Below are 23,791 nucleotides of genomic sequence, written 5' to 3' on the forward strand. Positions count from 1 at the left end.
TTCTACCACCCTTCAAGCCCTAGCCGCCACCGTTTTTTGTCGGGTATCTCTAGAAAGTGATCGTTTTTGTCGGTTCCATTCTCCAACTCTCACTCCGGTAGCGCGCGAACAAATTGTTGAAGGCGTCGACAAGGTAGGGTTGCAAAAGGTTTATATGGTGTTCGATGTTAATTTGAAGAAAATGGGGTGTGAAGAATTGTTGATGGTAAATTGATGTGATTTACGTTTGAAATTATGTATAGGAATCCCACCGGATCAGAAGCGATTGATTTTCGCCGGAAAGCAGCGTGAAGATGGCCTAACAATTGCTGATTACAACATACAGAAAGGTAATTCTCTCTCTCCATTTCTAGATTTAGTTATGTTGTTACACTCTGTATTCTGATTAGCGGAGTGATGAATAATTCTGTAGAGCCGACTCTGCATTTGGTATTGAGGCTTAGGGGAGGTATCATTGAGCCTTCGCTTATGGCATTGGCTAGGATCTACATCAAGTAGTCTTCATTTGCGCATTCGTCGACAATTTTTGTAAATGGGTGAATGCAATATTAATGTGCGCATTATTGGATTGAATCTGTCCATTATTTATGTAGTAGAATACATTATTTATCAATTATTAGGCATTATTTGACTGCTTGCTGAGGGACGTGGGTGAATGGGTGAATGCAATATTCCTATGTGCATTATTTGATTGAAACTGTACATTATATAGCTAGTAGTTTACATTATTTATCAAGTAATTGGCATTATGTGACTGCTTGTGTACATAGGTGCATGAGTGAAAACCAGAATTCCCAAATCTGCTTGTATAATATTCCTTTGTGCATATCTGATTGAATTTGTACATTATTTAACTAATAGTATACATTATGTATCAAATATTATGCATTATTTGACTGCTTGTGTACATATGTGAATGAGTGAAAGTTATATTCCTTTGTGCATTATTTGATTGCTTCTGTACACTATTTATCGAGTATTATACATTATTTACCAAGTATTATGCATTAATTGACTGCTTGTGTACATGTGTGAACTGTGCCTTATATAATGACAATGCGACACAATATTGATAGCTTCCCATTTAAATAATGTTCTGATGTTGTATGTTGGACAGCAGCGAAGCAGCTGAGATTCAGGAGCAATGAAGTGAAAAAAGTCCCAGATAAATACTGTGAAAGCAGATGGATGTAGATGAATCTTTACATTATTAAACTAGTAGTATACATTTTGTATCAAATATTATGCATTATTTGACCGCTGTGTACATAGGTGAATGGGTGAAAGTCATATTTCTTTGTGCATTATTTCATTGCTTCTGTACACTATTTATCAAGTATTACACATTATTTACCGAGTATTATGCATTAATTGACTGTGTGTGTACATTGGTACAACCACCACTGTTTAAAATCACCAAAAAAAACGTCTCAGCCAACATTTACATTATATATCATAAATAGTCCATTACAGAAACTAAAATAACCATTATAGAGTAATATATGAACATTATATGTATCAGTAAAAACTACTTCCCTACCCGAGACGATATATAAACCCTAGATGAATGACTGAAACACGTGGACTTTGGCGGCGGTTTTGTAACTTAATACATACTACACCCTAGCCTCAAGGATTGCTAAACCCTTGGGGAATACATGAAACGTGCTCAGCAAACATTTACATTACAGATCATAATCGTCCATAACTGAAAATAAAAAAACCATTACAGAGTAATATATGTACATTATGTGTATAGGTAAAAACTACTCTCTAGCCGAGATGATATCTGAACCCTAGATGAATAAGTGAAACTCGGGTATTCAATTGGTCATCCTCGTTCGACTTCTTCTTGCCTTCCCTATTGCATACAACATAATACGAGGTTGTAACGTCGCCTATCTCTAGGGATTGGAATTTCTGACCGTTGTATATTATTAAGCTATTTCTATGCATTATTTATCCTGTTTTATGCATCATTAGACTGCTGTTGTACATGAGTTTAAGAATGAATGCACTCTTTGTATGTTCATTACTTGAGTGATTCTGTACATTATTCGGCTATTTGAATGCATTATTTATCTTGTTTTATGCATCACGTGGTTGTTGTCGTACATACTATACCCTAACCCCTAGGCTTGTTAAACCCTTAGGGAAAACAAGAACCGTGCGCCAAACATCAAAACACGGCACAACTTAAATTAAACGGGTCAGGATAAATGTTCATTACATATCACAAATAATGCATTACATAAACTAAAACTACGCATTACACTACATAATATGTACATTATGTATATCTGTTTTAAAATATACCTACGCGTTATGCATGTGCAACCCCAAACGAATTACTCCAACTCGTGTATTTGGACAACTTTTTTTAGACTTAGAACATACTACACCCTAGCCCCTAGGCTTGTCAAACCCTTAGGGAAAATAAGAAACGTGCGCCAAACAACGACACACGACACAACTTAAATTAAACGGGGCAGGATAAATGTTCATTACATATCACAAATAATGCATTATAGAATCTAAACTACGCATTATACTATACAAAATATACATTTTGTGCAACCCAAGACGAATTACCGCAGCTCGTGTATTTGGACAACGTTTTTTAGACTTAGAACGTACTACACCCTAGCCCCTAGGCTTGTTAAACCCTTGGGGAAAACAAGAAACGTGCGCCAAACATCGAAACACGACACAACTTAAATTAAACGCGTCAGTATAATCGCTTCATTACATATCACAAATAATGCATTACAGAAACTAAACTACGCATTATACTATACAATATGTACATTATGTGTACGTTTTGCGCGGCTTCGTCCCTGTCGAACTACACGAAGCCATAGCCCTTCGAGTTCTCGTTGTGATCGACTGCGATCTTGCAAGAGAGCACAGTTCCGAAGGCAGAGAAGGTCTCGAAGAACGCCTTTGTGTCGATTGCTTGATCCAGATTCTTGATGAAGAGATTAGCATATCCACTTTTCCGGAGGCTAGGATCTCTGTGAGAGAACATGATCCGGATTGGCTTTCCATTGACATGAGTGAAATTCAAAGCATCTTTTGCATTAGAACCTGCACATTATCACAATTTTAAGCCATCAAGCATAAAACATTTCACTCAGGAATTGTATCTATCATCACTTATAAGCTGCTAAATGAGAATCATAATTCATGAGGAAATACGAATTGGAAAATTGTACACACACAATTCATTCAGATTGGGGACCTAAATAATCAAATCACGCCATCATCACTATTAATTCAATGATATTCCAACAAAAAAATATGTGGCGTAATGAATTGGAGATGCATGCTAATGAAAAAACAGAATGAATCACGATCACCGTCGATCAAAGAATTGAAATTGACGTAGGCATATCCGAGCGACGATCGACGCGTCACATCTCTGCAAATCCTGACGGAGGCGACGAGCGCAACGTGGCTGAACAGATCGTAGAGCTTGCTCTCCGTGGAAAATCTGTATGCGTTCGATTTAGATTCGATAAAGCTATTAAACACCAATTATGCGCCGTGTGGCCGAATGTTGATAAAACGCGGTTTGAAGCAGAAAGTATTAAACGAAATCTGAATGAATTTTGATGAAAAACTGCAATAATCCTCCACGGAGGAAATCATGGAGCATTCCATAACCAACTACAATAGATATTCTCTATTATGCCCTTCTCACGTTAAAAACTCATGAAATCTGATAATTCCAATTAAAAATGTAGTCCATTGGATCAGCCTAAATCAACGCATGAGATTAAGAAGGAGATTGGATTAATAAGGGGAAAAGGATTTGAATACAATCCTATATATATATATATAGAGTAGTAATCTAGGGCAAGTGCCCATTAACTACATAACTAGAGAACAAATCAGAGCCACAAGATCAAGAAAATCAAGGGCTATTATTAATACATGTAATTTTTGAATTTAAGGAGAAATTAGTCCCCTCACTCACAAATTTACTCCACAATAACAAGGTGGGGTATAATAGTCATTGCATAGCCAAAATTAGATTATGTCGGCAATTTGAATTCATTTGAAGAAGAACCGCGATTATTCTTCTCTCTTCTCCTCTTCTCAGCTCTGGAAATTAACCAGAAATTAAGCTCAGTTGCTTGATTGAAATGAAATTTCTTTAGAAATTCATGAAATTGATGCGAAATAGCTCGCTCGAGCTGAAGGTATTTATGAAATTGGTGCGGAATTGCTACAGGTGACGGTAGAGGAAGAAAACACTATGGTGATAAAGAGGAACGGGAAGAGGAAGAGAGAGGAAGGGGAGGAGGAGGAAGGTTGCAAGTATATACGGCTGGAGAGGACGTCGCCGCAGAAGCTTACTAGGAAGTTCCGGCTGCAGGATAACTGCAACGTGTCGGCGATCAGCGCAATCCACCTTCAAAATCAGCATCAAACACCATATCCACAAAGGCACACAGTAATCACACAGTGAGAGTGGAAACTAGCAGAAGCAATGCTTACAGCATGATTAAATGTGAGAACTCGTCACACTTCAACGCAATTTGGTGATTTCATAGCTACGAATTTCAACGCAATTTGGTGATTTCAAGAGTGAAGTAAAATCATAATAAGAGTGACGTGTTTTGTGAACAAAAGTGAAGTAAAATCAGAATATGAGTGATGTGTTTTGTGAACAAGAGTGAAGTAAAATCAGAATAAGAGTGATGTGTTTTGTGAACAAGAGTGAAGTAAAATCAGAATAAGAGTGATGTGTTTTGTGAACAAGAGTGAAGTAAAATCAGAGTAAGAGTGACGTGTTTTGTGAACAAGAGTAAAGTAAAATCAGATTAAGAGTGATGTGTTTTGTGAACAAGAGTGAAGTAAAATCAGAGTAAGAGTGATGTGTTTTGTGAACAAGAGTGAAGTAAAATCAGAGTAAGAGTGATGTGTTTTGTGAACAAGAGTGAAGTAGAATCAGAGTAAGAGTGATGTGTTTTGTGAACAAGAGTGAAGTAGAATCAGAATAAGAGTGATGTGTTTTGTGAACAAGAGTGAAGTAAAATCAGAGTAAGAGTGATGTGTTTTGTGAACAAGAGTGAAGTAAAATCAGAGTAAGAGTGATGTGTTTTGTGAACAAGAGTGAAGTAAAATCAGATTAAGAGTGATGCGTTTTGTGAACAAGAGTGAAGTAAAATCAGAGTAAGAGTGATGCGTTTTGTGAACAAGAGTGAAGTAAAATCATAATAAGAGTGATGTGTTTTGTGAACAAGAGTGAAGTAAAATCAGAATAAGAGTGATGTGTTTTGTGAACAAGAGTGAAGTAAAATCAGAGTAAGAGTGAGGTGTTTTGTGAACAAGAGTGACGTAAAATCAGAATAAGAGTGATGCGTTTTGTGAACAAGAGTGAAGTAAAATCAAATTAAGAGTGATGTGTTTTGTGAACAAGAGTGAAATAAAATCAGAATAAGAGTGATGTGTATTGTTTTTGTATTCAACCTCTATTAAATTTGTACATATTTAACCTTATCCCCATGTGATAAGTTTATAGTGTTTGTATTCAACCTCTATTAAATTTGTACATATTTAACCTTAAAATTAAAGAAATTATTGGCATTTCCACATAATTATCGTCAAAATATTTGTGTAGTCCTATTTGAGAAAGCTCACGGCCACCATTTCCATCTAGATTCAACATGTAGAAAGCTTCGGAGTCACGGCTGCCAACCACCCTCTCGAAGCGGGCCCTCATATAGAGCAGATCCCTCTCCGCCGCGCTCCCGTCGTCCTCCACCGGAATCACTCCGGCTCCCACTGACACACTCTGCACCGTCCGCAGCAAACATCGTCTCCACCCTGCCGAAGCTTTCCGACGCCAACTCGATTGACACCGAGGCAGAATCCATTGCGGAGAAGCGCCTTGCCGAGAAAATCTCTGCCGCCCTTGACGGTCGCGATAACCCGCTCAAGGAGACCCCCCTCCACATTGTCGTCCGCCTCAACGACGTCGAAGCCGCCAGCATCCTCGCTGCAGCGGGGGGCAACATCTACCTCCAGAATGTTGTCGGGTGGAATGCCCTCCAGGAGGCCCTCCTCCGCCGCTGCAAGGAGATCGCCCACATTCTCATCCATCATGGCCACCTCAACACCTGGTCCAAGTGGCGGCGACGCCTCCCACGCCTCGTCGGCGCCCTCCGCCGCATGCGGGACTTTTACACGGTGATCCCCTTCCACTTTGAGAGCTCCATCATATCCTTCATCGACGTGGCGGTCGGAGTCCGTTCAGTCATTTGCCGCCGCGTAGCCGCACTTTCTCCCGTTGCAGTACATCGTCCACGCCGCTTCCGCGAAGAGGCGCTGCGAGCTCCCTCGCCCCAACGATCTAATTTCAAAAAATACCCTTGGCCTATTTTATATTATTAAACTAAATAATATTTGTTCCATTAAAATGTGTGGCTGAGATTTGTTCTTTAGTTATACACTTAAGATTAGTTATACATTGATCACTACTATATATATATATGTGGATGAAAAAAGATTACAGTGAAGAGCACGGACTAAGTACATATTGACTTGCGTGCTTAGTTGCATTGCGTCGTGTGCTTTGGGCTCCATAGATGAAAGAGTAAATCTTTCTTAGAATTAATATGATATATATCTAATGACTATCAACCTCTATGAGTTAGTATATCGCAGTTAAATTTCATTTATATAGTTGTAGGTGGCATAAAGTCTTAGGTCTTAAATAGGGAAACACCTAATATCCTCTAACTCAATTGCAAAAAGCTAACCATAATTGGACCACCAATACCACAATATCTAAGCTGTTGTTGGCCTATTTTTACTTCACATTTATAGCATAAAAATTTGCAATTAATTAGGGTTAGGGTTGAACTCACTATCTTCCATCAAGATCATCTCCTTGATCTCCTGTATCATCTTCAGCACCTGCCACATCGTCGGCCTCTGCTCCGGGGACGCGACGCTGCACGCCAGCGCCACCTCCAGCAGCATCTCCAGCCGGCTCTCCCCACCCTCCTCGCCCCTCACAGACCTCAGCCACCTCATCATCTCGTCAGGGGCCAGATTCGGGTGCTGAGACGGAGGCCTACCCGAGAGGAGCTCCAGCAGGAGGACCCCGAACGAGTACACATCTGACTTGGAAGTGGCCTCCCCGTGGCGGGCCCGGAGGGTCTCCGGGGCCTTGCAGGCCAGGGAGTCGGCATCCTCGTCAGGGGCCGGGGTGGCCACGGCCATGAGGCAGTAGTCCGTTAGGCAGGCCTCGAAGTCGGAACCGAGGAGCACGTTGGACGACTTGAGGTTGCCGTGCACGAGCCTCCAGGCTTGGTGGATGTAGCAGAGGCCTTGAGCTGTGTCCTCTGCTATTTTCAAGCATGATGTCCAGTGAAGTGGTTTGGCCTTTCCTGACTTCGTACCTGTACAATGTTGCCACCCATAATTAACTCGTTTCAACAAATTTCTTATTTATTTTATAATAGGAGTAATAGGATTAGCTCATTCAATGTTCTAGTATAAAGACAATATAACCATCAGAGTGAGAAGATGCATGAGAACTTAGGCATAACCATCAAAGTTACAAAGTGTAGCCCAGTTAATAAGAACTTAATCATATCATAACCACGTTGTTCAAAGAAGAAATGAGAAACTTACTAATACAGTAGAAAATAGATAAATGCATGTGAACTTCATACGAATATTTTTTAAAAAAGAAGTTGCATGAGAACTTCATCATTTTTAAACAGACTATTTGTTTATAGAAGTTTGTCGGTATGAATAAATAATTGCAAAATTTTATACTCCAATGTTTGTGAAGTTATTGAGTTATTTAGATTCATGTCAATCAATAGAGGATATTGCGTGACATTGCAATCAATGATTTGGTCCATGGGATATTGGGTCTTTCTAGGAAGACATTGTATTGACTGGATATACATGATGTGATTATGAAAAGAAAATGGAAAATACAGCTTTTAAATGGAAAATAATCTATTAAGCATAGTGAATATATTAATAAAAACCTAGAAGTCTAGAACTATGTCCCAAAATGAATAAATAAATTAATGAGTGTCAGTTCCCTAGAACTAAAAGTGGTCTGTTAGATTCTCTTAAGCCAGAGAGAAGATACTATAGCAATCTAGATTAACACATTATTATGTCTTATTCCATACCATAATCTATTTGGCATTCGTTGCCACATACTGCAAATGCTATAGTTCCCATGCCCAATTTACAATTTATTATTAAATGCTTCAATACGTTACATCAATTTACTACTGTCCCCTTCAATTTCACATTACCCATACACCAATAATTCATAGCTGCCCATATCCAAAAGAGTCAATAATTTGAATTTTACTACATCCTCGTCCTACAGATCTAAATGTAATTGAGTCATCGAGTAGTATTTTCTTTTTATATTCTCAACATATTTAGCTTAAACTATGATAGACCTACTATTAAGTTAAACTGACTAATCATTCGTACATAATTCATAATACTACTATTATATTAAATCAGTTAGAAAGGTACTCCAGTACTACTATTTAGAATTCGAAACAAAATTTAAGTCAGAGTGTAATGAATTAAATGGGATTAGAGTAGTTACCGTGGATTAGGGAAAAGAGGCTGCCATTAGCGTGATAATCATATATCAAGAGGCGTTCTTCCTTAGCCTGAAAATATGCTCTGAGCGCCACCAGATTGGGGTGGCGGAGGCCTCCGGCGGCTCCCATATGCCCCTCGAAGACCTCCTGCTTGGCGGCGGCAAACCTCGCAGCTTCGAGCCTCTTCACCGTGACGATGAGGCGGCTGTCGAGCACCGCCTTGTAGGTGGTTCCCATCGTCCCCCTCCCCAGCAGCTCCGCCGAAGCGCGCATCAGCTGGTCCAGCGTGTACACCGCCGCCTCGCCGGCGCAGAACATCAAGCTCCCGCTCTTCCCCACCATCATCTGCTGCTGCTTCACCTCCTGCGCTCTCTTCACCTTCTCCGCAAGCTCCTCGTTCTCCTCCTCGATCCTCATAACCGCCTCCGCGTTCCCCGTCACGCTCGGCTCCAGCCCGATCTTCGCCATCTCGCCCTTCCCCGCCGCCCTCCGCCACCTCCTCCTCGCCGCGATCCCCACGAAAATCACCGAAATCGCGAAAATGCACGCTCCGATCGTGAATCCGATCGCCACCGCCGCTCTCTTATGCCTCCGCATCACGCTGCCTGCGCCGTCCAATTTCGCGGTCTGGCCGAGCGCTGCCACGTGCGAATGCGGCGGCGCAGCCTTCGCATTCGCAGGAGAACCGAAAAACGGCCGCTCGGAGCGGCATTCCTTGTTGATGATCTCGCCGCATAGGCCGGAGTTCAACGAAAACGACGACGAATTGAACCGCGACAGAGCCGGAGTGATCGGAATCGCGCCGGTGAGGTCGTTGTGAGAGACGTTGAAGATCTGGAGCGAGGACTGGTTCAGCGGCGGGACGGAGCCGTTTAACCGGTTGAAATCGAGCCGGAGGTAGTAGAGCCGGTCCAGACCGTTGAGAGAGGCCGGAATCGAGCCGGCGAGCATGTTGTAGGAGAGATCGACGGTTTTGAGGCGGTGGAGGGCGGAGAGGGAGGGAGGCACTGCGCCGGAGAAGTAGTTCCGGTTGAGAAAAAGCGCTTTGAGATTGACCAGACCGGAGAGATCGGGGATTGGACCGGTGAGCGAGTTGTTCTGCAGGCTGAGGACTCGGAGCTCGGCTAGCTGACTCAGCGAGTTCGGGGCGAAAACGCCGCCGAGTTGTACATCCTCGACGATGAGTCGAATCGCTCTGGAATCGGAGCATTCGACTCCTTTCCATTTGCAAAATGCGGAGCTAGATTTAGGCGAAAAATTCAATTGGTTCCTCAAATCGGCTTTGGATTTGAAATGGAGCAATGCAGCAGCATCGTTAGGAAGGGGAGCAGAAGAGGAGAAAGAAGTTAATGCGAGGAATAGTAAAATGAGAAGAAGAGGTTTGAGTTTCATCGTCTTCTTCGATGGAACCTAATTTGGAGGAAGAAGTTAATGGAGGTTTGTGTTTAAAAAGTAGAAGCAGCAGATTTATGTTGACAGGTCACACTCTTCGTTTTGGGGCCGTACCGTTTTGGATTATGGTATAGTATGAGTCTCGTCACGTGCACTTGCTACTTCGTTTTTTTATTATTTTTTTATGAAATTAAACTTAAATTAGAGGTATGATGAAGGATAAATAAATTTATTATAGCATATGGTATTAATATGAATTAAAGAGGGTGTTTATTTAGATATAAAAAACCAAGAAAAAGGGACGGTGACACAAGCATGCAAGGTATGAGAGAAAAAGGCAGTTGTCGGAGTGGAATGAGGAAACAGAGTCAGTAATCACGTGACAAATAAAGGAAGCGAAAACAGAGGTGGGGAATTTTGAATCTCTCTTTCCCTTTCAAATAATATGATGCAAAAATATCATACCTATAATGCTTTTTTACATTCTAAATGGAGTCGTAAACTTGTTATCCTTATTTGATTAATACCCCACCCTGAAAATTTATCACATTTCATTTTTTCATTCATTTTAAAAAATAATAATAAATAGTTAAAATGAAGAGAAATAATAAAGTAAGAAAATAAATAATATAGAGAAGACTCTCATCTACGTTACTTTACATTCTCTTCACTTAGCTATTTATTTTTCATTTTATCTCACTTAAGATGACACATTTTCTTTTTTAGTTTGTCCCAACTAAAATGACACATTTCCTTTTTTGGAAACTTCCTTTCTCCAATTAATACACCCAACCACTTTATTTCACTCCTATTAAAATATTCATCTCTCATTCTCTCTATTTTAATACTTGCACTCACATTTTTTCTCTCTAATTAAACACATTAACTAATAGGAGTAATTTCTAAAATCTTTTGCCGACCAAGGAATATGTCATCTTAGCCGAGACGAAGGGAGTATGTTTTTTTTAAAACGAGTGCAGAAAATGAATGAAAAGTGACAAACGAATTAGAAATTCTACTACTACTGGTTTACTAAAATGATTTATTATAATACTAGCATATTTATACTATTACATAATTTCAGTAATTAATAAAATTTAACATTTCAATCAATACATTTATACTTACTTTATTATTGTACTAAATGTTTCTTAAACTTCTTGAGAGATCTAAAATTCTACGGCGAAATATTGAATGCTTTATTCGAACAATATTATTATTAATGTGTTTAAAGGTTTCTTTTTAAATTATTAATATATAAAACTATTTTAATGTTATTCTTTATCAAATAAAACATTATTAAGAATATAAAGATTATGATATACAGTAAAACTTTGTATTTACGTTCGTAGATGGAAAGAAATGTTTTTGCTAAATGAAAATTAAAAATAATCTCAAACTATTTAGTAGTATTGTTTTTTTAGCTCAAATATTGGTATTATGGTTTTCAATACTATACACGTTTGCATTTGTGTCTCCATCTCCTCTTCTTAGTAGATGCATATGTATCCATTAAATTAATTGTTAATTGTAAAGAAATAAATATAATATCAACTCAACTAACTATGATAAATTATAATCAAACCTAAAAGAGCAAATGAAAACAGGGAAAAGAACAAACGGCCCAATAGAATCCTAATGTAGAAATTGGACTCCAATAAGTAAATAAAGGGGGAAAAAGTAAATTAGGGACTGGAAATAAACCACAGTTATAGGCCCATCCAAAACTAAAGGAAATAGTAGCAGTAGTATTTATTTGTAGATGTAATCCATGTAGAAATATTTGTGGAATTATGAGAAATTTATATATTTTGAATATTATTATAATTTTAGATAATAACTACTACTCTATAATTTTTTGGATAGAAGTTTATTATTTATATTACAATTTAATCCAATAAAGATAAAATATTTTAGTAAAGGATATAATAATCTCTATGATGAGAAATATACATAATTATTAAAAAAAATACATGATATTCATTGTGTGAAATATTTTTAATATTATTAATTATATCATTATAATATATTAAATGATCTTAACCTTTTACTAATATAAATTAAAGAAAATATGCTGATAAATTATATAAGAACACCTGTTATAAAACTATTTTTGAAATGGAAATAGTAGTTAATGAGGAGACATGCATGTCACCAGTGATAGCTTATTTGGACCCCATGAATATACTAGGAGTATTTTAATCTTGGAAAAACATTAAGAGGTATATTTGACACTTTTTTCTCAAAAAAAATATTTGACCCTAAAAATACAAAATATATTTCATTATAACTCTGAATCCAATTCACCACATACTAGTAAAATCAAAATCTTTTAGTTGCTAGTTATCCCCAAAGTTTGTCCCAATTTGATCCGACATGAGTTTTAAGAAATTGTATGACTTTGTATTAAATGAATGTGTGTAGTGGAATAAGGGTCTCATATTGAGGAGATTGTGAGTGTATTTAATGTCTATTTTTGCTAAGATTTCAAGTGGGACAAACTTTGTGAGACGGACGAAAATGAAAAAATGAACAAACTTTGGGGATGGAGGGAGTAATTCCTTATATTGTAGTAGTATTTTTTAAAAACTTGTAATTTACTCCACACATCTTATAGTAACAACAATGAAAATTCCCAATTTCTACCAACCAAGCCACTTCTAGCCACCTAAGGAACAGCAAATGCACACTCCACATTCAAAACCTTCACACTACTTTAAATCTCATCATACACTTTGTTTTCTCCCTTTTTATGCTTCATCCCCGCCATTAAAAAATACTTAGAAAAAAACCCAATCAAAATGAGAGTAAAAACACTCACAATTCCACTCCAAACTAGTATCATATTATTCATCACCACCATCCTCCTCCTCTTCCCCACACACCACCAAGCCAAAAACAACCTCCCAATCTCCGCCAGCGGCGCTGCGATACTCCCCCCTCTGCAAGACCTACTAGTCTTCGCCGATCAAAGGCTCGCCGCGGTGTACCCCGTGATCCAAAGATTTAAAGACAGCATCACCTCTGACACCCCCTTCAACGTGACTGCCACGTGGACCGGCAGCAAGGGCTTCTTCTGCGACACCCCGCCCGACAACCGCTCCGCCACCACCGTGGCCTCCATCGACTTCAACGGCTTCCATATTTCCTCCCCAACGCTGGTCGGCTTCCTCGACGAGCTCCCTGACCTCGCTCTGTTCCACGCCAACTCCAACTACTTCTCGGGGGCCTTCGCCTCGTCCATCACCGCCCTCCCTACCTCTACGAGCTCGACCTCAGCAACAACCGCCTCTCGGGCCCATTCCCCACTGCCATCCTTGCCATGGACGGTCTATCATTCCTCGACATCAGGTCACACAAATGTTTTTTCTTGTATAAGTAAAAACAGTGTATAGTTCAAATTTACGATTTTAATCAGGTTCAATTCCTTCACGGGAGCCGTACCGCCAGAGCTATTCACCATGGACCTCGACCTCCTCTTCCTGAACAACAACACTTCATGACGCGCCTCCCCGACAACGCCGACGCCGATGCCCACGTGGCGTATCTCAATTTGGCAAACAATAAATTCTTCGGGCCCATCCCGCGCAGCATAGCAAAAGCCTTATCCGGTCTGTCGGAAATTCTCCTCCTGAACAACCTCCTCAGCGGCTGCCTTCCATACGAGTTGGGGCTGTTAAAAGACGCGGTGGTTTTCGACGTCGGAGGAAACGATCTTACCGGACCGCTGCCGTTCTCGCTGGGGTGTCTGGACAAGCTGGAGGTGCTCAATCTCGCAGGGAATAAGTTGTACGGACAGGTGCCGGAGCCACTCTGTTTGTTGGCGAATCTGAGGAATGTATCCTTGTCGGGGAACTACTTCATGGGGTAGGCGCCGGCGTGCATGAGGTTGATCGCTGCTGGGGTGATGGATGTGAGGGGGAACTGCATTCCCGGCCAGCCGTTGCAGAGGCCGGTGGCGGAGTGCGCCGCATTCATGGCGCGCCCCAAGTATTGTCCCTATTCGGACACGTATTCAAAGATTCCTTGTTGGATTCCTCAGTATCATCCTTCTGCTTTAGCTCCTTCCTTCTTGACGCTTCAGTATTACTCCTGTTAGAAGAAATCAAGGAAGATATGCAAAGATTATGGAATCAATTATAATTATTCTTTCCTTATTTATATGGGTTTCCCAAAAAGCTTTTATCGGATCGCAATTCTATTTTTATGAGTGAATTTTGGGATGAGTTGCTTTCGCTCAGTGGTACTAAGTTGCAGTTTACTACCGCTTACCACCCGCAAACGGATGGCCAGTCAGAAGTAACGAACCGCGCCTTGGAGCAGTATCTGCGGGCGTTCGTGTATGGACGGCCCAAGTGTTGGTTTGCTCTGTTGCCGTGGGCTGAGCTGGCTCTAAGTTGCAGCCTCAACTCCAGCATCGGCATGTCGCCTTTCCAAGCTCTTTATGGCCGGGAACCACTGAGTTTGTTCGATACATATGTGCGACCGTCGCACAATAAAGAGGTGACGGAAATGTTGGACGAGCGTGAGGAGACGTTGCGGACTTTGAAACACCGCATTCACCAGGCTCAGCTCTCCATGGCAGAATTTGCAAACCGAAAACGGAAGGATGTGGAGTTCAACGTAGGAGGTTCCGTCCTACTTAAGCTCCAGCCGTACAGGCATAAATCGGTGGGGAAACCGTTATCCAACAAACTGGCGCGTCGTTATTATGGTCCTTATGAAATTTTGGAGCGTATTGGGAAGGTGGCATATCGCCTCCAATTCCCCGCCGATAGCAAAATACACAACGTTTTCCACGTTTCGCTCTTAAAGGCGTTCGTCCCGAGCACAATAGTGGGCGTAGCCTTACTGCCGAAGTTCAATCGGAGTCAGCCATGTGATACGCCGGTGGAGGTGACAGGTCAGCTTACGGTCTTGGTGAATAAAATTCCACAAGTTCAGTGGCTGGTTCGATGGTCGTCCGACGCTGATGGATCCCCCTCTTGGGTGGCGCAGGAGCTGCTTCGCTCTCATTTTCCTCATCTACGCCTAGAGGACAAGGTCGTTGCTAAGGGAGGGGGAGTTGATACGACCCTCGCCAATAGAGCTCCGCTCGACGACGAAGAAGCAGAGCTACATGTGCCCATGCAGCTAGACGAGTCCGAAGAAGGAGAGAAGAGGGAGACGAAGGCACGAGGCCGACCCAAGAACCGATGGTCCAAGAAAGATCGACCAAAGAGGGCAGCCTCTTGGCCCGCCATTGTATCGGGACTTCGTCAGCTATTAGAGATAGACATGCGTGGAATTCTTTTTGATTTCTTTTTGATTTCTTTTGATTTCTTTTTGAGTTATTTCCTTATTTTTCATTAATCCTTTTCCTTTTAAGATTGATTCAAGTCTTTTGGGTCTCTATAAATACCATAGAACCCCCATAGATGGAGTCATTGAGAATTAAAGGAATAAACACTTTTTCTCATCTTCAAGCTCTCGGTTCTTTTTGCTTCCTAATTGTGCTACAACGTGTGCTCTAAACTCTCGGTAGGATCATTGTTCCTATCATTAGAATAACTAAAACCATACCATTGTTAATCTTGATTAAGTCACAATTTGCTACCGAATATAGATCGAAGGTAAAAGATAAATTTCATATGTAATGGAATTATGGAGTGCCCACAGGAGTGAGCTTAGCCGTTGCACCGCCCCCTACGTACTCCGCACTAGGATGGAGGAGGATTTCTGGAAGCAGAAGGCTGCCATTCGGTGGGCGGCAGAAGGCGAAAGAAATTCCAAATTCTTCCAGGGGTGGGTGCGTCAGAAGCGGGTGAAGTCCCGGATTCACGCCATTCAGGCAGGAGGACATACTCTCACGGCAGAGGAAGACATCAGACAGTCGGCGGTTGGCTACTTCCAGCGGCTTCTCACGTCAGACGTTGAGCACTTGGAGCAGCCGGACCTTGATCTCTTGCGCAGTCTCCCAGAGACCGTGGACCGCGAGGGCCTCTGTGCAGTTCCCGACTACGATGAGGTGAGGGCGGCGGTCTTTGGTATCAGTGGGGACAGCGCCTCGGGACCGGATGGCTTCTCGTCTCTTTTCTTCCAGCACTGTTGGGACATCGTTGGAGCAGAGATGGTGGCAGCAGTGACGGACTTCTTCTTAGGAGCTCCTATGCCCCGCAGCTTCACAGCCACGACCATCATACTCTTGCCGAAGAAGGCAAGCCCGGCGACCTGGGCAGAGTACAGACCTATTAGCCTTTGCAACGTGACCAACAAGATCATCACCAATATCTTGACATCGCGTTTGGCGCCGTTGCTTCCTCAAGTTTTGGCGCCGAACCAGAGCGGTTTTGTAAAGGGTCGCTTGCTTAGTGATAATGTGCTCTTGGCTCAGGAATTGATTCACGATATCGGCAGGTCGCTCATTAAGAAGGCAAACTCGCCTAATCTGGCCCTCAAGCTAGATATGGCTAAGGCCTATGATTGAGTGCAGTGGACTTTCCTCCTCCTGGTGCTTGAGAGGATGGGATTCCCGCCGGGGTGGGTGAGTATGGTCGACCGATGCATCTCTTCATGCTGGTTCTCCGTGCTTGTGAACGGGGCTCCGGCAGGTTTCTTCCAGTCTACGAGGGGACTTCGCCAGGGAGATCCGTTATCGCCATCGCTGTTCGTGCTTGCTGCAGATTATCTTTCGAGGAGCTTGAACAGGCTTGTTGACACACATCCCGATATGGAGTACAGATGTGCTAGGCGCGCGCCGGCCATAAAAAATCAAAAGCGACTCCCGCTACTTCTATTGGGATGATCCTTACTTGTGGAAGATGGGAGCTGATCAAATCGTCTGCCGCTGTATACCCGAGTGGGATCAAGAGGACGTATTGGTCCACTGCCACACACTAGCTTGTGGCGGTCATTTCGGTCCGAAGAAAACAGCAAGGAAGGTGCTTGACAACGGGTTTTATTGGCCCTCTATTCATAAAGATGCTTATGAGTTTTGCAAGAGATGCCCGCGGTGCCAATTGATTGGAGGAATCTCAGCGAGAGATGAAATGCCGCAGATCCCCGTGATAGTCTGCGAAATTTTTGACGTATTAAAATTGGGAATGTATGGCATGTACCAAAACAAATTTATGTGTTCTCCCCTGGTCCTCACATTTTGATAATTAATTTTGTTATTATAGGAGGTTTATACAACATGATACTGAAGTACCTATACAAAATGAAATAGTGTTATTAAATTACAAGGTTGGACACGGTATCCAAAAATAATTGTAAAATACTCGTATATGATACTAGTAATTAAAAAATGGAATTAATGAATGAAAGTAATTTAATTTTAAGCAGTTGGATTTGATTTTGGCATGGATCAGTCACGCCTATAAATAAGCGCAGAAAATCTCAAACTCTCCTAAAAAGAGAAACACAGACGCGCCGGCTGGCATCCAAGAGAGGAGTAAGGGTGTCCACTATAAGGTGGACACGCCTAATAGCCCCGCCCCAGTTTTTTGTCCATAGCCCCAATTTTTTGTCCATAGCCCCAAATATTTGTGTCCGGCACTATAGTGGACACCTCCAATAGCCCCAAATTTTATAATCAACATTCATTTTATAATATTTCAAGTAATTATGAACAAATTTATCGGGCTATACGTAGTTAGAAGAAGCCGACTATACGAATAAAACTAAAAAACAAGATTGTTGTTAAAAAAACAAGCAACCATAAGCTGACTACTGAGAGAAGAATTTTATCAATGAGTCAATAGATTTTCTAGTAGATATCCACAAAAGGATTGGAGAAGCATACAGTGAACATAAAATCTTGATACAAGTGCCAATACATTGTCTAAAACTATAAACAAAGTGTCAAATGCTAAATAAACAAAATCGTCAGCCAAAAGAATAAGACTTTCTTCTTTTTTCTTAGCAGCCGCCGCGGCCTCCCTCCCCCACTATAGGCGCGGCTATAGCCCCCCGCCGCGTCCTCACCCCGCACCCGGCGATTCCGCGTCCGCCGCCCCTCCCTCCACCAGCCGCGTCCACCCCCGCGGCGGACACCCTTCACACTATAAGCCGCCCCGCTTCCGCCCCGCTCGCGGCTATAGCCGCGTCCACGTTATAGTGGACGCTCTAAAAATTCCATGATCCTTCCATACCAAGTTGGCATGGTGATTTGGTATACTTCACCAATAATTTATTGACAAGTGGAAATAAAAAAAGGCCTCATGCCACATCAATTCAATAAAACTTAACTGCACAAAATAAACGTTCACTAATCATGGAAAGTAGCATTATATCACTATTAACTATGGAAATTGCCAAATAGAATAGGCGTGCAATATTACTAGACATATATATGTATATTGACCTCTTAATATAATAGGAGTAATATTTACACACAAAAAAGTAATCATATTATACTTATTTTTTATGTAAAGAAAGAAATTATTCCTTGATAGTACTAGTTTGAGATTTTATTAGTGAGACCTTTTTTTCTTATTTTATATTTAAATATATATTCGAAAATTTTATACAAATAACAACTCTGACTATAATATTATATTTTCTTATCATAATCTAAGTCTTAAGTAACTAATTAAGTATATTTTCAATAACTTTCAATATATTTCTTGATATTTTTTGCATGGTAATAAGAAAATATTGAAAATCATAACTGATTACTTAATATGCTAACAAAATATATTAGTTATAGTCATAAATTTTATTTGTGTAAAATTTTTGAATACACATAAATATAAAATAAGAAAAAAAGGTCTCATTAATAAAATCTTAAAATAGTATTATCAAAGAGTTGTAAACTTGTAATGTGCTTTTTTTTTCTTGACATGTAATATGATTACTTTTTTACGTGAAATATTATTACATTAAGAAGTAATATACATACATAATTACATAATGTAGGACCTATTATATGAATGTATCAATATTTAATAGTAGTAAATGTTACTTTCCATGATTAGTGGACGTTTATTTTGTGCAGTTAAGTTTTATTGAATTGGTGTGTAATTGATATGGCATGAAAGGCTTTTTTATTTTTATTTGTCAATAAATTATTGGTGAGGTATACCAAATCACCATGCCAACTTGATATGGAAGGATCATGGAATTTTTACTCCCAAGAGAGAGAGGAAATGGGCGGTTGGGCTATAGCGGTGCACGGCGGCGCTGGTGTGGATCCAAACCTCCCTAAGGAGCGTCAAGAGGTGGCCAAGAAACTCCTCACTCGTTGCCTCGACATCGGCATCTCCGCCCTCCGCTCCTCTCTCCCTCCCATTTATGTCGTCGAGCTTGTCGTATGTCTTTTTCTTTTTTATTAGTATTCTGATACGAACCTCTATTATTATTATGTAGTTTAGATATTATAGGGATTTAGAATATCTTTTTCTATATCTTTGTTTTCTTGTTCATTAAATTAGTAGCATTATAAATAGGATAGACTGTTATCTTTTTTATTCATTCAATCAATATATGAAATTATCATTCTTTTGGCTCAATTGAGTAGCAAACAAGAAACATCTCCTAAGGTTGCCGATGAGGCTGATCTCGCGCTCAACCGCCCCTTTTTGCCGTCCAAGTCACGACCCAACGTTGGGCGCTCGACAACGACGACATCTCGTTTCTTAATTTTGTGTGGAAATCGACGTTAAGGATTTAGGTCCTTAACAACTGGTGCTTTCATTGAGAGCTCAGCATCCTCCGTCTGCGTTCATCCATATCCCCAAATAAATCACCACCATTTCTACCGCAACCACGATTCAGTCCGTCAACATGTCATACGACCACGCCGGCTATCGCCGTCGTAAATACGACTTCCCTCAGGCCACACAGCCATTTCGTCCCCACCAACCGGCCCAACCTCGACGTGTAACCAGTTGGGACCCTCCGAGCAGCCGGGTGGAAGTACTCCGTCCGCCGTAGTGGCCTGATCCAGAATCACCCTACGACTCACACCACCTGGATCCACCTGATCGTCGCCCACGGCCGAGATACCAGCCCATTGGGTACCACGATCGCGCGCAAGACGCTTGGCCCCGACACCGCGGTGGCTACGTCGAGAGGGGTGGCCACCTATCTGATCGCGGAGATCATCAGACCCAATTAAGGTTTGATCGCTACCCGCCAACCGCAACGCAGCGGCACCGCCCAACGTGTTGGGACCCACCGGCTCAACAGCAGGACCGCGGATATCCGACCGTTGACTGGCCCCGACGCTCGGAGACGTGCTGGGACCGACCTCGCCCTCGGGAGGAGGTGAGAGCGCGAGTCCAGCCCGCCTCCCACCAGCCCCGCTACTCCACCGAAAAGCCAACGCGGGACCTGTACAGTCAGCCCGCGCGTGTGACCAGTAACTCCAGAGCAGCCACGCCTGCCGCTAATACGGGTCTCCCATGCGGAGAAGTCAGAACGGTCCAGGTTGGGTCTCTGCTAGCACTGCCCCGAGAAATGGGTGAGGGGACATGTGTGTAAACAACGCATTCTCTGTTATGCGGATGATGGGGAGGAGTTTGAGGAGAACATTCAAGATGAGAATTTAGCCGAAGAGAAAACTGATAATACTCCCACGATAGTATTCGGTGATGATGTTCCCAATGACATTACCGATGTTCACAATGATGGTGCTCCTCTTGATGTTCCAAACAACGAGTCCCCTGGAGAGTTCGTCAAGAACAAAGGGATTGTCAAGAACGACAATGAGTCACCGCAAGTGCTCGTTGGGGTATATGATAAGAAGATTGGTGAAAAGGAGGAGACATTGCTAGAAAATAAAGAGGAGGATGGTTCTATTGGTGAAGTGGAGAAGATAATCGCCTCACTCAATGTTGTTCAAGTGTCATCCAAAATGTTGTTGGAAATTGTTGGGGCAAAAAAGGAGATGGTGCTTACACCGATTTGCCCGTAATTGCTTGTGTCTATGTGGATTTGAATGTCGGTGATGTTCCAAGTATGAATCATCGATCTACATCGTTCGACAAAGATGCAAGGTAGATCCCTCCGAGTAATGACATGCCATGCTTGGGCATTCTGGGAGGCGTGGACAAGCTTTTCGATTTGGCAAGGAATTTTTCCGACAAAGTTGAGTCTCCTTTGTTGATTTTTTATGGAAGTGAAGAAGGGAGACGTTCATCTGTTCGGTGTGTGTTTGATCCAGGAGGAGTTGCCTCGCTGAAGCTTCTGCTTTCAACTCTCCTTTTTGCTTCGTGGTTCCCACCTTGAGGACAAGGTGGATTTTAACCGTGGGGGAGTTGATACGAACCTCTATTATTATTATTTAGTTTAGATATTATAGGGATTTAGCATATCTTTTTCTATATCTTTGTTTTCTTGTTCATTAAGTCAGTAGCATTATAAATAGGATAGACTGTCATCTTTTTTATTCATTCAATCAATATATGAAATTATCATTCTTTTGGCTCAATTGAGTAGCAAACAAGAAACATCTCCTAAGTTGCCGACGAGGCTGATCTCTCGCTCAACCGCCCCTTTTTGCCGTCCAAGTCACGACCCAACGTTGGGCGCTCGACAACGACGAAATCTCGTTTCTTGATTTTGTGTGGAAATCGACGTTAAGGTCATTAGCATATTCCTAATTGCAACATTAAATCGCGATTTGTGAATAGATGCATGTGTTTTTTATTTGTAGATACGAGAGCTGGAGAGTGATCCTTTGTTTAATTCGGGTCGCGGGTCTGCGCTGACAGCGGAAGGGACGGCGGAGATGGAGGCGAGCATCATGGACGGGGTCGGGCGGCGGTGTGGGGCCGTCTCAGGCGTGAGCACCGTCAAGAACCCCATCTCGCTCGCCCGTCTCGTCATGGATAAATCGCCGCATTCCTATCTTGCTTTCTCCGGAGCCGAGGACTTCGCCAAACAACAGGTTCTGTCTTCAACTAATACTAGCAGCTCCTTATAATTTTAAATTTGAGTAACATATAATTGTGGGCCGGGTCCGAATTTGTTACACGTGATGGAGGATACTTTATTGTTAGCCTAGCCACCTTTTTTGTCTTGTTTCCATTTTTGTTTAATTAATTGTTTTTGGATTATAAAATGGTGAATGAAGGGTGTGGAGTTGGTTGACAATGATTACTTCATCACTGAGGACAACCTCGGAATGCTGAAATTGGCCAAAGAAGCCAATTCAATCATAGTAAGTCCAATTTCTAGCTACTAATTAAGCAATTATAAGTTGATAGGATTGAGCTAATTACATTTTGGCAGTTCGACTATCGGATTCCTCTAACCGGGTCGGACAGCTGCGGGGCAGCGGCGGACGCTCCGCCGCTGAAGATGAACGGGCTTCCAATCAGCGTGTACGCCCCGGAGACGGTGGGGTGCGTGGTGGTAGACGGGGAGGGTCGGTGCGCAGCGGGAACATCCACGGGCGGGCTGATGAGCAAGATGTCGGGTCGGATCGAGGACTCCCCGCTCATTGGCTCGGGCACGTACGCCTGCGACGTGTGCGCGGTCTCGTGCACGGGCGAGGGCGAGGCCATCATACGCGGCACGCTGGCCCGCGACGTGGCGGCGGTGATGGAGTACAAGGGGATGGAGCTGCAGGAGGCGGTGGACTTCGTGCTCGAGCGGAGGCTCGAGCGGAGGCGGCCAGGCCGGGCTCATCGCGGTGTCGAGCAAAGGGGAGGTGGCGTGTGGGTTCAATTCCAATGGGATGTTTAGAGGGTGTGCTAATCAGGATGGGTTCATGGAAGTTGGGATTTGGGATCAGTAGAGTCCACAGATAGGTGTAGTGCTTACTTTTACTTTACTAGTATTGCTATTCATAATTTTCTATGGTATTACTCCTTTTGTTTTTATTTGGATGTATGGTTGCTTGATGTCAGGTGTACCAAGGCTAGGGTATGTATTGTTTAATGGCCTCTTATCATTTTATTACATGTCCTATCACTTTGTTAGTATTTGATATGCACATCTCTCTTCACTTTAGCTTTCTTTTTTATTACTCTCTCTGTCCGCCACTAAATGTCCCATTTTTTTTGTCCGTCCACCAATAAATATCTCATTTCATTTTATTATATTTGGTAAGTGGACTCTACATTCCACAAACTCATTTCACTCACATTTTATTGTAAAACTAATATATAAAAACATGTCTCACATTTCACTAACTTTTCTACCCACTCACTCTACTTAATAAAATCAAACAATTTCTTAAAACCCATGCCGGTCAAATATAGGACATTTAATCACGGATGGAGGGAGTACTTGGTTATGGAAAAGTTGAACGTCAGTGATGGGAATTAATATACTCCGTATTAGTCTTTTCATCCTGATTTACATAAAACATTTCATTTGACATACAAATTGAAATATGTACTACTAAGTACTACTTCATATAAAGTTAAACCGGAAGATGAGTCATTTCATTTACAACATTGTAAAAAGGAATATGAACAACTAATATAAAACGGAGGGGAGGGAGGATCATATATTTATATGACTAACAAGAATAAATATTTCTTCCAAGAAAACAAATTATAAAAGTTGATAGTATGGGCCAAGGATTAAGTGGACTAGTTCTAATTCGACTCATATAACTTGATGGATAGAATTTCCAATGAGGCCCGTTAAACGATGCTTAAAATCTTGATTTTTTAATATATATTTTTTGGGATGGGTAGGTGGTTTGGAATATAATTTTGAAAGGTCAAAATTACAACATACGTAATGCTATTTTCAACAATATTTCAATCGTATATACTGCTAAATTGTTAGAAGATCTTTTAAAAATAAATATATATGATTGTAAACATACATAATTAGAGTGTAGGAAGGTACTTCCA

At 41.7% G+C, this 23,791-nt stretch overlaps 2 protein-coding genes and 1 pseudogene across 2 annotated transcripts; 2 read left to right on the plus strand and 1 right to left on the minus strand.

Annotated features, from left to right (window-relative positions):
* Positions 1-6,638: 6,638 nt before the first annotated feature.
* On the minus strand, positions 6,639-10,088 carry LOC121753604 (probable inactive receptor kinase At5g67200). Its single transcript, XM_042148821.1, has 2 exons — positions 8,606-10,088; positions 6,639-7,415 (listed from the first exon to the last, which is right to left on the minus strand). The coding sequence occupies exons 1-2, from the start codon at positions 9,993-9,995 to the stop codon at positions 6,853-6,855; spliced, it is 1,953 nt and encodes a 650-aa protein (XP_042004755.1). The 5' UTR covers positions 9,996-10,088; the 3' UTR covers positions 6,639-6,852.
* A 2,708-nt stretch (positions 10,089-12,796) lies between these two features.
* On the plus strand, positions 12,797-13,866 carry LOC121754883 (uncharacterized protein At4g06744-like). The gene is made up of 2 exons (XM_042150174.1): positions 12,797-13,324; positions 13,414-13,866. The coding sequence occupies exons 1-2, from the start codon at positions 12,797-12,799 to the stop codon at positions 13,864-13,866; spliced, it is 981 nt and encodes a 326-aa protein (XP_042006108.1).
* Positions 13,867-19,123: 5,257 nt separating this feature from the next.
* Positions 19,124-22,906, plus strand: LOC121754932 (annotated as a pseudogene).
* The last annotated feature ends 885 nt before the right edge of the window (positions 22,907-23,791 follow it).

This window comes from Salvia splendens, chromosome 11, assembly GCF_004379255.2.
Source record: "Salvia splendens isolate huo1 chromosome 11, SspV2, whole genome shotgun sequence".
Classification (NCBI taxonomy): domain Eukaryota; kingdom Viridiplantae; phylum Streptophyta; class Magnoliopsida; order Lamiales; family Lamiaceae; genus Salvia; species Salvia splendens.

What these genes read in the sequence shown, in the direction of transcription:
- LOC121754883 (XM_042150174.1), top strand. Translation starts at nt 12,797, where the DNA reads ATGAGAGTAAAAACACTCACAATTCCACTCCAAACTAGTATCATATTA. An exon ending in TGCCATCCTTGCCATGGACG is followed by an intron (nt 13,325 to 13,413) that starts GTCTATCATTCC and finishes GATTTTAATCAG; the next exon opens with GTTCAATTCCTTCACGGGAG.
- LOC121753604 (XM_042148821.1), bottom strand. Translation starts at nt 9,995, where the DNA reads ATGAAACTCAAACCTCTTCTTCTCATTTTACTATTCCTCGCATTAACT. An exon ending in CCTCTTTTCCCTAATCCACG is followed by an intron (nt 7,416 to 8,605) that starts GTAACTACTCTA and finishes AACATTGTACAG; the next exon opens with GTACGAAGTCAGGAAAGGCC.